This window comes from Lissotriton helveticus, chromosome 7 (assembly GCF_964261635.1).
Source record: "Lissotriton helveticus chromosome 7, aLisHel1.1, whole genome shotgun sequence".
Taxonomy (NCBI): domain Eukaryota; kingdom Metazoa; phylum Chordata; class Amphibia; order Caudata; family Salamandridae; genus Lissotriton; species Lissotriton helveticus.
The window spans coordinates 437,835,559-437,854,323 of NC_136068.1; the positions used below are offsets into that span (position 1 = coordinate 437,835,559).

The 18,765-nt window shown below is 43.6% G+C and overlaps 1 protein-coding gene across 3 annotated transcripts in view; it reads left to right on the top strand.

The window, feature by feature from the left end:
- Positions 1-18,765, top strand: part of LOC144768564 (sulfotransferase 1C2-like) — a 789,435-nt gene that overhangs the window by 224,235 nt on the left and 546,435 nt on the right. For all 3 annotated transcript variants that reach the window (XR_013598577.1, XM_078652337.1, XM_078652336.1), the window contains exon 3: positions 12,554-12,872. Coding sequence is in view for 2 of the 3 variants with exons in the window: in XM_078652337.1 (XP_078508463.1) it covers positions 12,704-12,872 (169 nt within the window). In the remaining variant the exon portion in view is untranslated. The remainder of the gene's footprint in view (positions 1-12,553; positions 12,873-18,765) is intronic.

Genomic DNA, 18,765 nt, shown 5'->3' on the forward strand with positions numbered 1-18,765 from the left:
GAGTCCTGACTTTGTGAGTATGATATTGAAGGAGTACTAATATGCCACGATCATCTGAAACCATCTATATAAGTAAGTGTTACAGAATGAATTGTAAAAGCCACACCATTCTTCACTGCAGATAGCCATTGGAGCAGCACCCCGACGTTCCTATTTTGCTCATGAAGCCAACAACCAAGCTTCACAAGTATGAATACAACTTACAGTAAAATCCTAGTTCTCTATGTGTTTTATGTTGTATGTGTTGTGAGTCCCCCTTTTTTCCAAGAGCTTATTAACAAGCAAATGGTGAGGTTCCAGGTGATTGCACCTGCATGAACTACCCGCTACATGGGTAACCATTAGGTGACATATTTTTTGTCTTTCTACAGGTCATTGTGCTTGTAGCAGACCGCTGTAGGCACACTTAGCCTATTCCAAGTAAAATTCACTTTTTTGTAAATACACAGTTTTATGTAGTAGAAGACGTGAGTAGGGAAGGGAGTCTGTGCCCCTGTCCTGAAGAAGGAGCTTGTCTCCGAAACATGTCGACACAAAAGCACATCAGAGGTCCTGTTCATTAATACAACAGGTTTGACCTCGCCCTGCACTTTCTTTTTAACAGTACCAGCCAGAGTACAGAATAAAATTTTTCTTTTCCACTCTAGCGCCAGGTACTTTTTAACTTTTTTCACCACACTCCCTACTCACTTTAAACATAACCCACACACTGTACACCACACATAGCCAATACCTTAAGTGCTCCCACGTAGCCGTCGGTCGCAGCACGCCGCATCCCGATAGAGGGGTGCGAAGACCCCGATGATGAAGCATGACACCAAGGGGCCTTTTGGTGTGTGAGGGGTATTTTCACAAACACTGAGTGCCTAAATAAGGTCTAGACAGCAAGCATCAGTTATTCCAAAGATCCATGTCTTTAATGCTTTTCTGAAGTGTCCCTCCTGTTCAAGTACTCTAAGTCCCTTTGGCATACAATTCCATAAGCTACCAGGAGCTGTCTTAAGCTTCTCCTTCTTAGCCATGCAATCACATAAAAGCATCACTTTGCAATTTTTGAGTCCTTTTCCGAATGATGCCATTCACCTGCCTTTGATCTCACAGTGCTGCCTTCATACCAAGAGGCGTTCAATAAGTAGTGGCTGCGGAAGGTGGGTAATTTGATGACCTGATACCAGTAACACATCAGATAAAAGCGCCTCTAACCTGGTGAGATCAATGAAAGAAAACCTCAGTCAACTTATCTTTTCTCAGAAGAAAGCTTTTCCCAATGACAAGAGATGCCTCACTAGAATTTGTGGCACTCACTTGCCTAGAGTTACATGTTAGCAGCAAGTGGTGTCTAAAGAAAGCTCAGCTACATATCAATATCCTCTAACAGAAAGCAATCACTTTAGGACTGCACTGTTTCCCTTTAAATATAAGCAATTCTTTCTTGTTGATATGAGTGGACAACACAACAGGTATGTGCTAGATCAACAAAGAAAGGTGGAACACAGTTCTGCCAACTATCCAAGGAAGCTCATAACAACTAAGGAGTGTCATGAGTGGGAGTGAAAACAAACCCAGCTGGAGGACATATTTTGTCGCTGGGGCAAATCAAAACTGTATCAGTGCGCTACCAACAGGAACCAAAAATGCCAGTACTCTGCTAGCATTCACCTCCTTCCAGGGACGTGGGGCAATACTTTTTTGATGAATTGTTCAAGGACTTATGCCTACACATTTCCTTCACTTTTTCAGATTCCAAAAAACCATACCATCTTATTCTGAGCACATCACTCTGGTGTAGATCTGGCTCAAGAAACAAATTCTCTCAGAAAAGGTACAAATTCATTAGAAGTCAATTTCAAACCTGTCTCGGAGCAACATGCTGTTTCTCCACCAAGAACTACTTTCTCTGAACTTGTTGCCCTGGCTCCTGAAAACAATGAATTCAACCTTCTAGACAATCCAGCGGAATGCAGGGAAATTCTAGCCTGAGCATTATCCACCAATAAGAGGTATGCAGCACAATGGAAATATGTTTGTATCTGCTGGACTGAGCACACTTTGAACTGTTTATCATTGCTTCCTCAGAAGATATTACCATATCTTCTACATCTAGTAACAATATCAGGCCAGTGTCACACCTCAGTCAGAATCTATTGCCTGCCATTTCATGTTACAGTAGAACATTCAATCAACTTTCACTTTGGTTTATTAGGCTCTTTAAAGAGTTTAAGGGTATTTTTGGAGTGTCTCTGCCAATAAGGCATTGTCCATCATCTAAGCAGCATAGGGTGCTTTCCCAAGTAACGAAGAGTCCTTTTTAAGCCAATACATAGGGCAAAACCTTTGTCCAATCAACAAATTCAATCTTCTGAGCGAAACAATTTCACTTTGATGGTACCCAGGGTTACTCTTAGGACCTACATGCATCTCTGAGGATTCAAAGTATTTTTATTTGTTTAGCAAAATCCCTAGCCTGCTGTGGAACCTTGGGTAGGCTGTATGTGATTTCAGAGAAAAACAGTTTTATAGAATACTATTACTAAGAAACCAGTCCACCTGAACTGTTTAATTGCAAGATGCAAATTGCAAATACCATTTTATAAAAAACAATTTATACAATGGCTTTTTTACAAAATTGAGTTTTGAATACCTATTTTTTAAAGTTGAATAAGAATGCTAGTATCCATATAACCAGCTTGTCTGTGAAGAAGACGGCGTACGGCCGGTTGGCAAAGAGCTCAACTACACACCCTGCCAACGTTATGGCAATGAGGCTCACTGTCTTGAATGTGAGAACCCGCAAAGGACCCGCAAAGGACAGATGTGAAGTGGCTCAAAGGGCGTACACATCAAAAATATGAGGACCAAGTTAAAGTACCATTGTGGCATGACAATGGAAGAGGTAGGAAACATGTTGTAGACCTTTCAAAAAATGCCTGGCTGCTAAGATTACATCAACCACCTTTGAAATAAGTTTAAGGGTGTTCGTCTGCTGCTGCTCAATCTCCAAGCATGGAGGTGGAGATTGAGAAGGCCTAGGTGCAGGACCCTGCCCTGTTGCTATGACAGTGGATCCTTCCTGAGGAGCAGCCTATGCAGAGGACAGATGCTCATGTGCAGGAGCTTTGGATACCATTCTCTCCATGGCCGATCCTGTGCCACTAGAATTACTTTGGGACCAGTGGGCCTGATATTTTTCAGAACTCAGAGCAGGAGAGATATCAGTGGAAAGGCATACAGGAATCTCAAGTTCCACCCCAGACAGAACAGAAACATCTGGTAATTCCAACGCGCAAAAGTGCTGACATTGCATGTTCATGGCGGTGGACGATAGGTCAAGCCAAGGTTCTCCCCATTCATGAAGGAGACCTTGCACCACCTCCAGGTACAACTGCCACTCATGATCCACTAGGCATCGACAGCTGAGCTAGTCCGCCCTGGAATTAAAAGATCCTGCTAGATGGTTTACTTTCTGAAAAATTCCTTGATGGTCTGACTTTTCCAGAAACGTAGTACCTCAGCCTGGCACAGGGACCATGAGCACCCCCACCCGTTTTTGTTGCAAGACCACATGGTGGTGGTGTTTTCCGTAAGCACATGTATCAACCTCAACTTGATGGTTAGAAGGAAGGCTTTCAATGTCAAGCAGATGGCCCTCAACTCCAGAAGTTTGCTTTGGAGTCAGGACTCCGCAGGAGACCAAAGGTCTCTGATCTCCACCTCTCTCTAGTGGCCGACCCAACGCCAAAGTCATGAGTGATGTAATTTGTGAGGTCATAAGCAGTGCATTGCGGGGGCGTAAGTTATAGTTAGCTCAGGTAACTATCACTGCTGAATTTCACTGGGTTTGTATGAGTGAAATCTGCACCTAACTATAGCATCCCTGTAACCTTTGAGATATATATATATATTATAGAAAATTAAAGGATTGAAACATCATTGCATCGAAAGGCCACAGCTGGGAATACGATTCTCTACGCTGATAGTAGTCATCCAAAAGGGTGGTGAAAAATATTCCAGTGGGAGAATTCTTAAGAATGAAGCGTAATTGCTCAACACCCATAGAGTGCGACAAGACCATAACGCAAGCAAAAGAAAGATTCAGTAAAAGAGGATACTGTAGGGGTTTCTTAGACAAAGCAGAAAAAAGAAGCAATGAAACAGGTAGAGATACCCTACTAAGAGACAAAGTCAAGAAAGAAGATAACAATGTCAGACTAATAAGTAATTTCACTGAGAAATCTTCAGAGGTGTACCAGATTCTGAGAAGAAACTGGAAAGTACTGAAATCTGACAGTGTAGTGGGAGCAAATCTACCTGCTAACCCCTTAATCACTTACAGGAGAGGAAATTCATTGAAAGACCAACTGGTTGATAGCCACTATGATCCAAAAAGAAAAAGGTCTAAGAATGTGACGGGATTTTTCCCCTGCATGAAATGCAAGGCGTGTAAGCATAGCAGCAAGATTAAAACATATGCAGTACCCGGAATTCAAAATAGTGTGCCTATCACTAAATTACTGAATTGTAATTCAGAATACACAGTTTACTGTCTAACATGCCCCTGTGGGAAACGGTATGTGGGGAGTTCAATCCACCCTGCCAAAAAGAGGATATTAGAACATCAAAGAGCCATCACAAATAAAGATCCAGTATATCCGGTGGCTCGCCACTTTGAGAAAGAACATGGCAGTAACTGTAATCTTTTGACCTTCTTCTGCCTTGACCAATTGGTCAAATCAGAACGAAGAGGTGACAATATTAAAAAACTCCGCACACTAGAATCCAAATACATCATAAAGCTTTAGACAAAGGCCCCTTTGGGTCTTAACAATGAAGAAGAAATGTGGGTTCATGTAGGTCGCTAGGAATTTTGTAAACCTCTATGACCCCCCCTTTCCGGTAACATATATCTCCTATCAAAGATGCAACACTGCTGATAAACTGCTAATTCCCTTAGCCCATTCAGGGCCTTATTGTTTGAACAGTGGAACAAGTTTGTTCGTTTTTCCAAAGTTAAAAACGTCATCAATAATATTGTTGTTTGTATGAAAATTATCAAACGCTATGAGCAATATTGAATAATAGTGGGGCCTTATATTGTATATGATCATCTGTGCCTTGATATCTTGTAATTCATACAAATACATAAACAGATTAGATCATACAATTGGATTAGGAGCGGAGAAATATCTCCAAGATGGCCGCCGTATGTTGATACACACATTCGAGTCCACTGTTTATTTTCATGTATTCATTGGTATGAAATGCACAAGACATCTTCTATGTTGATTAACATGGTAATTGGTTGTTTGTTTATTTAAACATGCATGAGTAAAGTTACGAGTTGACACTGACGAAGGCGGAAACGCTGAAACGCGTTTGTCAATCTGGCTGCAGAAGTGAGAAATAAAGAAATCAAACTTACTTTAAACCCCGATGGATGGCTTTTTGCGTGCACTCGAGTATATTGGTGTGTTGGAATTACAGACCCGGGTTGGGAATATATATATATATATATATATATATATATATATATATATATATATATATATATATATATATATATAGATATAGATATATATATATAGATATATATATATATATATTAAATATACATATATATACACACATATATATACACACTGGTTCAGCTGTTTCTTTTTGACTTGACCAAGGATTTGGTAACACCGGCCCGCCCTGAAGTGCTGACTCGGGACAGGGTTTCTGCAAGGAGCAGCTCGTGATTTCACGAGGTGGCAGGAATCAGTGTATCCTGTCCTGTGGCCCGCCTGCAGTCTCCACAAGGGGCTAGAACGGTAGTGGGGTCCCAAGGAGGCATTTGGACACTTCACAAAACACAGCCGCCAACCTGGATATTACACACTTTGCCCCTATTATTTGGACTATTTCAGCTGTTCCTCATTTTTTCCGCAACCCCAACACAGCCCATCCCGATGTACTCTGGGAACTGTAGTATGTGGCAACGAACTACAGTGGGCGTGGTGATAGGTGATTGGAAGGTGAGGCTCCTCAACCAATGGGAGCACAACAGGAGGCAATTTTGAAGTGTGAGTGGAATAGCGTCATGTGTGCAGAGGCATCTGAGGACGGCGCAGGAGCGCTGAAATGCATTATGCCTGTGGTGTCCTAATAAAGGCTTCCAAACCGGACCCCCGTGTGGCCTCTTACTTCTCCAGGAGTCGGAGCGGTGTGTTTTGGAATATATATACACACATATATATATATACACACATATATATATATATATATATCCAGGGCAGATTCGGTCTATCCGGTTCACGGCACAGCAGAAATCACGGACCACCAAGCAGCATGGAATATCAGGTAAGATTATTATCTATTCCTTGTTTCATTTAGGCATGACGCGTTTCAGGTAGTGAATACCCTTGATCACAATATATATATATATTACCTACTGGCGGTCGCCAGTAGGTAGTTATAGTTAGGACCTAGTTTCCATAGTAAATCCACAACATTGTATTTGGCATAACTTTGGCGCCGGTGGACGAATCTTCGCCAATGTCTCCAAGAAAATGGCCTGCTCCGCGCCGCTCCTTCCCTGAAAGTTTGGGGGTGATTTGTGAAGTGGGGGCTGAGAAAAAAGGGAGTCCCAAAACGTGTTTTCCCCATGCAATTTTCCATAGGAGCTTTAGCCAGGGCTACAGCCCGAACGGCTGAACGGAATTCCACCAAATTTGGCAGAGAGGTAGAGTTCGGTTCGCATATCACCTTTTTTGTTAAATGGTATAAATCCGTTCAGTAGTTCCTGAGAAAATCAAAAGTAAAATCATAGATATATCTATAGGCGCTTACCGTACGTGTACTGTACGCGTACAGGTCCGCGTACCGTACGCGTACCTTTCCGAGCACAAGCTGCATGCTGATTGGCTGTCAACTGTCTGTCAACACTCCAAACCAGGAAGTGTTGGCAGCCATCTTGTTTCTGGGTAGACTGAGGCACGAGAAAGCAGAAAAACAAATGTGTAGAATGCAAAAAGGGGGCAATGTAGAAACACCCTGACCCCTAGGCCTGCTCTGGTGGTCCCACAAGGACCCCCAAGGCCCCCCAATTATTTTTTTTGTCAAAAAATCGTGGGATACGCGTAGGTACGCTTACGTACGCGTACCCTGTGGAAAAAACAGTCTGCTTTTTATCAAATTACCCCCCGGGGGGAATAAATCTCGGGGGCATAGTGAAAAAGAAGTGTGGGGGCCCCAATCCCCCCCCACACTGTCCCGGGGACCGCCACCCCCGGGGCAAAGTACACCTCTCTGCAACGCAGCCCCCTGGCGCATACTGGAGGTTCTAGGTGGGCTAGTTGGCCCCCATGGACCCCCAGTATGCAAGGGGAATTAGTTCCCCCTCTGCAAACGCGCCAGGGGGCTGCGTTGCAGAGAGGTGTAAAAAGGGGCATAGCCTCATTACACCTCTCTGCAATACAGCCCCCTGGTGCATACTAGAGATTCCTGGTGGGCTAGTTGGACCCCAGGGACGCCTAGTATGCAAGGGGAATTTGTTCCCCCTCTGCAAATGCGCACGGGGCTGCGTTGCAGAGAGGTGTAAAAAGGGGCGTGGCCTCATTACACCTCTCTGCAACGCAGCCTCCTGGCGCATACTGGAGGTTCCTGGTGGGCTAGTTGGCCCACAGGGACCCCCAGTATGCAAGGGGACTTAATCCCCCAACTTAGAACACTCTACAGGGCGTGTTTGCACAGTGGTGGAGGTAGGGGGCGGGGCTTGATGTGATGTGAGTGCAAACATGCCCTGAGACGCATTTTAAGTTGGGGAATTAGTTCCTGTTCAATCCAGAGGTCTCCTAGGGGGCAACTAGTCCAACAGGTATCTCCAGTAAGCGCCACGGAGCTGTGTTGCAGAGTGTTGTAAAAAGGGGGCGTGCCCTTTGAACACCTCTCTGCAACACAACTGCCTGGCGCATACTGGAGGTACCTAGTGGGCTAGTTGGCTCACAGGAGATCTCAGGATTGAAGAGGAATTAATTCCCCAATCTAAAACGTGCCACAGAGCGTGTTTGCACACATGTTACCTCAGGCCCGCCCCCTTCCTTTACTATTGAGCAAAATATTCTTGTAGATTCTGCCGAACTACGAATTCCAATTTACTCACCTGTTATCACAAGAAACATCAGTGCTGCATCTTTGAGCGCACTACTGATCCTGAAAAGTAATTCTAACCATACTTACAGTAACTTGAATTTCCTTCCATAAGCTAACATTGACTGGTTGAAATGAAATGAAATGAAATGAAATTAATTTATAACGCGCAACTAAAACCCTGAGGTATCAAGGCGCTTAAGTGGTTTCACTTGACAATTTGGAATTTAAAAAAATTCCTCTAAAATCAGCCGAACTACGAATGCTGATTTACTCACCTGTTATCAGGAGAGACCTCAGTGCTGCATCTTTCAGCTCACTACTATTCCTGAAAAGTAAATTTAACTGTACTTACCAGTAACTTGAATTTCCTTCCATAGGATATCATTGCCTGATATATAAGATATATATAAATAAATAAAAATATTGAATAAAAAAAATATTACAATTTCAATATTTTTAAAAATATATATTTTTCAAATTATATAAAACAATATGTAATTTAATATAAAAAATTAAATATCTAAAAATAAATCATTTAAAATAATGTAGTAAATCAGTATAAAAAAATATAACAATTAAAAAATTATCATTTACAAAACCTTTGAAATTCACTGAAGAAACCATAGGTTTTAGCCACGTTATAGTTAGGAATTAGCATTTAAAAAACCTTAAAAATTCACTGAAAAAACCATAGGTTTCAGCCCGTTATAGTTAGGAATTAGCATTTAAAAAACCTTAGAAATTCACTGAAAAAACCATAGGTTTCAGCCACGTTATAGTTAGGAATTAGCATTTAAAAAACCTTAGAAATTCACTAAAAAACCATAGGTTTCACACATGTGATAGTTAGCTGGACATTTCACTCATAAAAAACCATTGAAATTCCCCCGTTATAGTTAGTTCAGCTAACTATAACTCGCGCGCCCGCAATGCACTGCTGATATATTATATTACATCATTCATGACATGGTCAGTGACATCACTCATGACATCACTGATGACATCTCTGATGACATCATGCAGTGAATGTGTGTCTTTCCGAAAAATAAGTATTTTTTATATATGTATAGCTAAAGGTCAATGGAAGAATAAATGGGTAAATTAGTGTCTAAATGGATGTTTTGTTTTGTAAAATTCACTGTATAACTGACTTATTAAGTGTATCTTAGTGAATACATGTATTAGCAAGTAATATTTAAATATGTAAATATCTGTATCAGTGTCTCACTTTGTCTATAAGTGGCTGCATGGGTTGGTGAGTAGCTACATGAGTGTCTATATGGGTTATTAGTTGGTTTTTTGAGTATCAGTATGAGTGTCTGTATGGTTCAGTGGAGGGTATTACTTAGTGCATAGATGCATGAATGACTGACTCACTGTTTGTGTGTTTTGAAGACAGCATGTGTGCAGGACTATATGGGTGGATGAGTGTGTGTATGGGTGTGTTAATGAGTGAATGACTGTCTCAATAGTGTCATTATGAGTAACTACATATGTTTTAATCTACTATATGTGAGTATTGATGTATATAAGTGATTATATGTGAGAGTGAGAGATTGGAATAGTTCCTGTATAAATAAGTATGTGTTTCTATAACTGATTGTTTAAGAGAGTAAGTATGTGTACGTTTCTGTAAAAGTAAGTGTAGTGGTGTGTGTATAGCTGTATATGCAAATAAATGGATGTTCGATAGTTTATTTGCATGTGTGAGTATGTGTGTGAGTAACTCTATGGATGACTGTCGTGTGAAACAGGATGTATAGGTGTATGAGAACATATGATGAGTGAGTACATGTGTGAGTGACTATATAGAACTGTTGGTGAATGAGTGGATGTGTATGCAGATGTTGGAATTACTGAATAGGTTGTTGTAACTGGTATTGGTATCCCCATTTCTTTGAAAAATTAAGTTTCTATTTTTGAATGTGTGTATCAAAGGTTATATTAGGGTGAGAGGAGGTCTGCCACTCTTTCACAAGGATGATGTCATCAGTGATGTCATCTGAGATGTCATCAGTGATGTCATGAGTGATGTCACTGACCATGTCATGAGTGATGTAATATGTGACGTCATCAGGAGTGCATTGCGGGCGCGCGAGTTATAGTTAGCTGAACTAACTATAACGGGGGAATTTCAATGGTTTTGTATGAGTGAAATGTCCAGCTAACTATAACGTGTGAAACCTATGTTTTTTTTTTGTGAATTTCTAAAGTTTTTTAAATGCTAATTCCTAACTATAATGTGGCGGAAACCTATGTTTTTTTCAGTGAATATATATATGTATATATACGTCATGTCATTGAGATGCTCACATGAGCGAAATTGTTATCAAGCAAATAAATGGATGGAAAGCATGGCATGCTGTAATTGTCGCTAATTGGCCCGTGAGCAAGGATTGAAAAGTTTGAAACACGTTGGGCCTCATCACAAAAATATTACCTGGATTGTTTGAATATTGACAAGGAATGCCGCTTGGAGTTGAGTGCATCTCCATACTCTTTGGCAGAGGTGTGTATTTTGAATATACCATTGAAATTCCTCCGTTATAGTTAGTTGTACTAACTATAATTCACGCTCCCGCAATCCACTGCTGATGATGTCACATATTACATCATTCATGACATGGTCAGTGACATCACTGATGACATCTCAAATGACATCACTAATGACATCATCCAGTGAATGTGGTTTGGTTCGATATTTAAGTAAGGATTATATATATAGCAATCTGCGTTAAAGACTGAGTGTATGTGTAAGTGTCTGGATGGAGGATTTAGTAGCACTATGATTGACTGTTTAATTGACTTTTTTAAAGTGTCTCACTAAATATATGAGATAGTGATTAAACTGTGTGAATATCTGTTTCACTGTATCTCTTATTGTGTAAACTACTACATAAGTTGGTTACTAGCTATGTGAAAGTCTGTATTAGTATTCATTAGTTAAGTGAGTATCTGTATGGAATAATGAATGCGGGTGTGGTTGGGTGGGAGGTGTGTGACTGTCCAAAGATGTGTAAATAGTTGATTTAGTAGGTTGACTGCACGTGGAAACACTTATTTGGGTGAGTGAATCTCCATATGGGTGTGGTGATGAGTAACTATATTTCTCAATGATACTTGTCCAACAAAGTAGAAATATAAAAGGCAGTGTATGTGACAGTTGTTGTTTATAAAGGAGTATACTTAAGACTCAGTGATTGTATGAGTGATTGTATCGAAAACTGTGTACTTGTAATAGTGATTTTATAACACACTAAGTATGAGTTACTATCTATATGAATAAAGTGGTGTTTGTATAAGTGTGTAGCTTAGTAAATATAAGTATGATCAATTGTTTGCATAAGTGAGTAGGATGACTGCATAAGTGAATAGGATGTGTGCTGGTATGTAATGCCGATGTAGGTGTATAAGTATATTTAATAGTATTCTATTGATCTTTGTTAGCATGTATGAGTGAATCTATAGGTAAGTGTTTAGATGTGTGTGTAGATGTAGGAATCACTGAGTGGGTTTTTAGAAACTTGTATTGGTGTGTCAATGCATTCAAATATGGTACTCTATATTTTATAATGAGTGTTAAAAGGTTATGCTAGTGTATGATGAGGTGTATCAGACTGTCACGTGGATTATGTCATCAGTGATGTCATCAGTGATGTCATTTGAGATGTCATCAGTGATGTCACTGACCATGTCATGAATGATGTAATATGTGATATCATCAGCAGTGGATTGCGGGCGCGCGAGTTATAGTTAGTACAACTAAGAGCACTCCTGCTATGACTATACATACCTTGTAACTGTTCTCCATATAGTGTGACACTGTCATCCAGCCCTGAACTTTTAGCCAACTGCCAGCATGTTCCATCCAGGGATTTTATAATATTGCTGTTAAACATGTTCACGATTCTCAGTATTCTAAGTGCTATTCGTTAAAAGAAATACAAGTACTGTCTAAGCTCTTATCCATGAGAAGAAGTAAAGTGGCAGCTACTGTAGTCAATTATGGTAGGAATGCTGATTACCCCACAATGTATGATCGTGGGCCATGGCAGGAGCTGTGTCGCTGCTGAGCAGAACAATGTCCGGTGTGGCATATTCAGTCAGTCCTTTCTTTATATCTAGCTGACCTTTACATGCTAAAACTTATTGGCCTAGATTTGTAAGGGCAAATTTCCTCATTGCTAAGTGAGGTTGAAAGGTCGGCACCACCTGATGTTGTCATGAATGATATAAGGACGCATGGCAGCCATGGCTTTAGGGCATATAGTAGGTAGTAGGAAGAGTGAAGAAAATAGTGTGAGGGGATGGGGTAGAGGAATTTATAATTAAGAGAGCTGTTTGGAATAATGAAAAACTTTCACAGTGTAGGAGCTCTAGTACGTACTCATTAACACAACACTTATTTTCATGTTTTTTTTAGTATCTCTGGTCACCGACCCACAGCAGCTCAATCTGATACCGGGACTTCCACTGGTGATCTGCACTTGCACCTGTGACCCGTGCCTGTACCTGTGACCCGTCCCTCCACCCGTGAACTACATCACCACAAACAGGATTACGCAGCCTCAGCATGGACCCGGAGATGATGGAGAGTCTGAAGGTGATGCTGCAAACCCGCCCGGAATATGGGGAGATAGAGGGCATCCCGTTGGTCAAAACCACCTGCGATATATGGGACCAGATCTGGAGATTCAAGGCCCGGTCGGATGACTTGCTAATTTGTACCTACCCCAAAGCAGGTGAGACTTGTCCCAAGAGAGGCAGGGGATGGGTGATAAAGATAACTGGTTAAACATTTTAAAAAATGGGGAAGTCAGAAAAGGTAATTTCATGAAGGAGTGTAGAGTGTGAGGGAAATTTTGTTCAACCTTCCATAACAGTGCTTTAAGCTTTTGAAAACACTTGGAGAAAGGAAACAAGAAATCACAACACTGTAAGTGAAGTTATTAGATAGTTTCAGCAAAAAGCATAAAATAAATAATATGTTGGAGGGTTGGTGCCATGAACATCTGGCCAGTTCCCCAGATATTACATGGAGACCCACTGTTATTAACCACCCTGTCTTCTGCAGTACCATTCAATTTAACATAGGTTCTGGGCATATTCAGAGGAGCGACTGTAGAACACAATATTCTTATGGATTGTCCTTCGAAGGCATAGGCTGTAGCAGATACAATTCAGCCATGTAATACTAACTTGTTTTTATAAATAGCATGTGTAAGTGTTACCTAATTTAATGTTATTCAGTTTTTCTACCTTAGAATGACGGAAAATTGAAGCGATCATGTCAGGATTCACAATGACAAATGCAAAAACAACAATTGATGGACAGAATGCAGAACAATGTCATACATTCACCCCAGTACAGAGATCTGGGCCTAAATCCATCGTTTTTTTGCACTCCACATCACCCCAGTTCAGACATGGCCATATGCAAATCAGCCTTGACCCTGTGCCTCATGGGAACAGTCCAGCCAGAACTGCCAAGCCATGTCTTCCCTGGACCGGAATCAAGCATCCTAGGACCAGTTTCTGGCTATCAGCCGTCTTCAGCCAGGATAGCTTGACTCTAGTGGTGCGGAGAGCACGGGACTCACGTCTGAACATATCGGTCCCACTCGGGGTGACAAATGCAAAAACAATTGATGGACAGAATGCAGAACAATGTCATACATTCACCCCAGTACAAAGATCTGGGCCTAAATCCATCGTTTTTTTGCACTCCACACCACCCAGTTCAGACATGGCCATATGCAAATCAGCCTTGACCCTGTGCCTCATGGGAACAGTCCAGCCCGAACTGCCAAGCCATGTCTTCCCTGGACCGGAATCAAGCATCCTAGGACCGGTTTCTGGCTATCAGTAGGTCCCCCTCAAGTACGGAATATCATAACATCCATTAAATCAGGCTCTGCCTCGGACCCATGTCCCTTGAAAATTCTACGCCCGATTATTGAAACAGTCCTTCCGTCCATAACCGCGATCTGCAATTCTATGTTCTGCACGGGCATTTACCCAGAGTTTTTTAAAAAGACCCTCGTAAAACCCCTCCTTAAAAACCCCAACCTCGACAAGGATGAACCTAAAAGCTATCGTCCTATCGCTAGTCTCCCACTCCTAGCGAAAGTAGTTGAAAAAATCATGAACCTTCAACTATCCTCCTTTGTCGAGGAAAATAGGTTACTGGATGAATCACAGTTCGGCTTCCGCCAATTCCACGGAACAGAGACTGCCCTGGTTAAGGCAGCGGATGATATTAGATCTATCCGGGATGAAGGAGGAACAGCAGTTCTTATTCTGCTAGACCTATCGGCAGCCTTCGACACGGTCGACCATGTCACTTTGGTCGATCGTGTCGGAAGCTTGGGCATCCGAGGGAGCGCCAGAGGACTTATCGCTTCATTTCTGGCGGGAAGGTCCCAGGTGGTTACCATCGGACCTTTCAAATCATCTCCTTTGTCACTGCCATGCGGAGTTCCTCAAGGCTCATCCCTTAGTCCGACATTATTTAACATTTATGTGTCGGACCTTGCCAGAGTCATCAAGGCACATGGGATGAGCCTTACCTCCTATGCAGATGATACCCAGCTGGTCCTAGCAGTCAAGAACGATGGGCCTAAGATTGCCAGTAATTTCAATCAAGGCATGCAGGCAATTGGGAGCTGGATGGCTGCCAATTGCTTGAAACTGAATTCTGACAAATCAGAAGTTGTCATTTTTGGCAAATTATCCCCGGAATGGCCCTCACTCTGGTGGCCTTCATCTATGGGCCAGCCCCCGGACCCGATCGACAAGGTGAGGAACTTAGGGGTGGTGTTCGATAACCGCCTGAATTTCCTACCTCATGCAAATCAGATCTCCTCCTCAGCCTTTCATAAACTACGGCTCATAAAAAAAATCTTACCATTCCTACCTGAAAATGCTGGAAAAACCCTGGTCACTTCCCTTGTTCTGTCCACCTTAGACTACTGCAACGCTCTGTTTTTGGGCGCCCAAGAGAAGGTGCTTCAAAAAATGCAAATCATTCAGAATGCTGCTGCCAGGCTCCTTGGGCGCATTCAGTCAGTGTCAGCCACCATAAGACAGCTGGATTGGCTACCGGTGAGAAAGAGGATTGAATTCAAGTCCCTTTGCCTGGTATATAAAGCTTTACATAATATCGGACCTGCTTTCTTTACCCAAAATCTTATCCCTTACCGCCCTGCTAGAACTTTGCGTTCATCTTCTTTACAGGAATTACTAGTACCACGCACCAAATCAGTGACGTGGGGTGATAGAAGATTCCTTGTAGCTGCCCCGAAATTGTGGAATACTGTCCCACTTGCCATTAAAACGAGTACCTCCCTCTGGATGTTTCGCAAACAGCTTAAGACCTGGCTTTTTAACCAATAAAACTTCAGTCCCCTTGATGGTTATACATTGCAGAAACCTCAGCGCCGAGATGCCCTGGGGCCTTTGTTCGCGCTATATAAATGTTTTAATAAATAAATAAATAAATAAATAAATAAATCAGCCGTCTTCAGCCAGGATAGCTTGACTCCAGTGGTGTGGAGAGCACGGGACTCACGTCTGAGCATACCCCTCCCACTCGGGGTGACAAATGCAAAAACAATTGATGGACAGAATGCAGAACAATGTCATACATTCACCCCAGTACAGAGATCTGGGCCTAAATCCATCGTTTTTTTGCACTCCACACCACCCCAGTTCAGACATGGCCATATGCAAATCAGCCTTGACCCTGTGCCTCATGTGAACAGTCCAGCTTGAACTGCCAAGCCATGTCTTCCCTGGAGCGGAATCAAGCATCCTAGGACCGGTTTCTGGCTATCAGCCGTCTTCAGCCAGGATAGCTTGACTCCAGTGGTGTGGAGAGCACAGGACTCACGTCTGAGCATACCCGTCCCACTCGGGGTGACAAATGCAAAAACAAGAATTGATGGACAGAATGCAGAACAATGTCATACATTCACCCCAGTACAGAGATCTGGGCCTAAATCCATTGTTTTTTTGCACTTCACACCACCCCAGTTCAGACATGGCCATATGCAAATCAGCCTTGACCCTGTGCCTCATGGGAACAGTCCAGCCCGAACTGCCAAGCCATGTCATCCCTGGACTGGAATCAAGCATCCTAGGACCGGTTTCTGGCTATCAGCCATCTTCAGCCAGGATAGCTTGACTCCAATGGTGTGGAGAGCACGGGACTCACGTCTGAGCATACCCGTCCCACTCGGGGTGACAAATGCAAAAACAGCAATTGATGGACAGAATGCAGAACAATGTCATACATTCACCCCAGTACAGAGATCTGGGCCTAAATCCATCGTTTTTTTGCACTCCACATCACCCCAGTTCAGACATGGCCATATGCAAATCAGCCTTGACCCTGTGCCTCATGGGAACAGTCCAGCCAGAACTGCCAAGCCATGTCTTCCCTGGACCGGAATCAAGCATCCTAGGACCAGTTTCTGGCTATCAGTCGTCTTCAGCCAGGATAGCTTGACTCTAGTGGTGCGGAGAGCACGGGACTCACGTCTGAACATATCGGTCCCACTCGGGGTGACAAATGCAAAAACAATTGATGGACAGAATGCAGAACAATGTCATACATTCACCCCAGTACAGAGATCTGGGCCTAAATCCATCGTTTTTTTGCACTCCACACCACCCAGTTCAGACATGGCCATATGCAAATCAGCCTTGACCCTGTGCCTCATGGGAACAGTCCAGCCCGAACTGCCAAGCCATGTCATCCCTGGACTGGAATCAAGCATCCTAGGACCGGTTTCTGGCTATCAGCCGTCTTCAGCCAGGATAGCTTGACTCCAGTGGTGTGGGGAGCACGGGACTCACGTCTGAGCATACCCGTCCCACTCGGGTTGACAAATGCAAAAACAACAATTGACAAATTAACCGTAACTGTTTAGTGACGTCGATGCAGCCCAAATTTATACTTTGGTTTGCGAAGGCGTAAGTTGCATCAATGGAGTTGTGCCTCAGGTCAGTAAACTTGAGCAGGCCTATTTCTCATTACTGTTGTGGAGTTCACATTATAAGATTAGGAGCATATGCACTGCTTGTTAAGCTGGGGCAGTTGTTTCCCCGAGTGTTACACACAAGATAGTATGTCAGGTAACAACTATAATTGAATATTCACAGTTTTGTGCTTGTATTTCGGCTACAATTAAACCGGTCCTTAGTTTAGTAGACTACGGTTATAGGTCACAAAATGCCCATTGATTAGCAGCTAACAATGTAACTTCCTAATATGTTATCATATCTGTCTCGCAAAAAATATACACACTTTCAGCTGCACCCCGGAATTTGCTAAGTTCCACAGAAGAAGACACACAACTGGGTTATTCATTGCATTAAGATGGGAAGGGTGGTGGGGGCTTTGAATGGCAGCCAAAGATGGTGGCAGTTGCTTCGCACCGGCCAGCAAAATATCCTGCTTATCGGACGCCTGGACCCTGTCACCGGGTGGAGGGCACTACGGAAGCGAAAAGTCCCCCCGTCCCCCCTCCCCCCCACCCGGGTTAGATTTGAGGTGGGAGACTGCCCGGGAAAAGGCGGGCGACCGAACCTGACGTGAAATGCTCCGGATGGCGGAGGCCAAGGCTGGAGGCGCAGCGTTGTGCATAGCGCAGCAGCCTGCCCTGACTAAAGGAAGTAGGGTGCAGGAGCCCAGGTGAGAGGGGCCGGGAAAAGTTGAAGTCCCCCCCATGAGCGGCGAGGAGGTGTGTGGCAGCGGGAGCCTGAGCGGGGACACTGAGTCCCGACCATGATCGAGTCAGCCAGGAAGGGCAGCATGGGGCACCCGAACTGTGGAGCAGATCGAAGTGCTGTAGAGAATGGGAGCAGTTCCCTCTCGCGGGCCACAGTTCGGGGTCGTTAAGCTTGCTGAATAGATGGTGGCTGGTGAGATTGGATGGGGGCACCTCTGGGGAGTCAAGCGGAGTGAGGCAATGCCGCCCGGGAGTGAGCGAGTTTGAGAGGCCGCCTCCCCATAACTGCTGCATAGAATGTAGAGGGACAACAGGAGCAGCCGAAAGTGATCGGGGTTGAGTAGAGAATCAGATCGCGTCGCCGCTCTTAACACCCCCTGCTTGCAAAATGAGAGCAGCAGTGGTGGATTTGGGCAGACAGTGCCCGGACCTGGGAACAGAACTCCCTGAACAAAGAAGTTGGATCCCTGGCCTGAGGAGGCGCACCGAGTTGGACTGGATTGCCCCGCTATTGGGCGGGGGCGGTGGCACTGGCCTGTCATGGAGTCACCCCAACAGACTTGCCGGCAACATCCATACAGACCTAGCACCCGTTGGGCGAGCATGACGTGTGGAGGAGGCCGCTGCGCTGGGTTGCCTGCTGAGGTGCAGGGCGATGGGAGCAGCTGTGAACCGAGACTGAAGACTCTTAAAGGAGGCCTGGATCCTCCTATGGAAGGCATGTGGGAACTGCTTAACAGTGACTAGCTCGGGCCAAATACACAGGCCCTGTTCAGGCTAGTTCTGAGAGTTGCATCAACGGATGGACTTGGGACAGGGGAAATATTGGCCCAAGTGGACAAATAGCAAATTAAGCAGAGCAGCACCGCGTGCTGGGCGTTAGACAAGGGGAAAAGAGAAT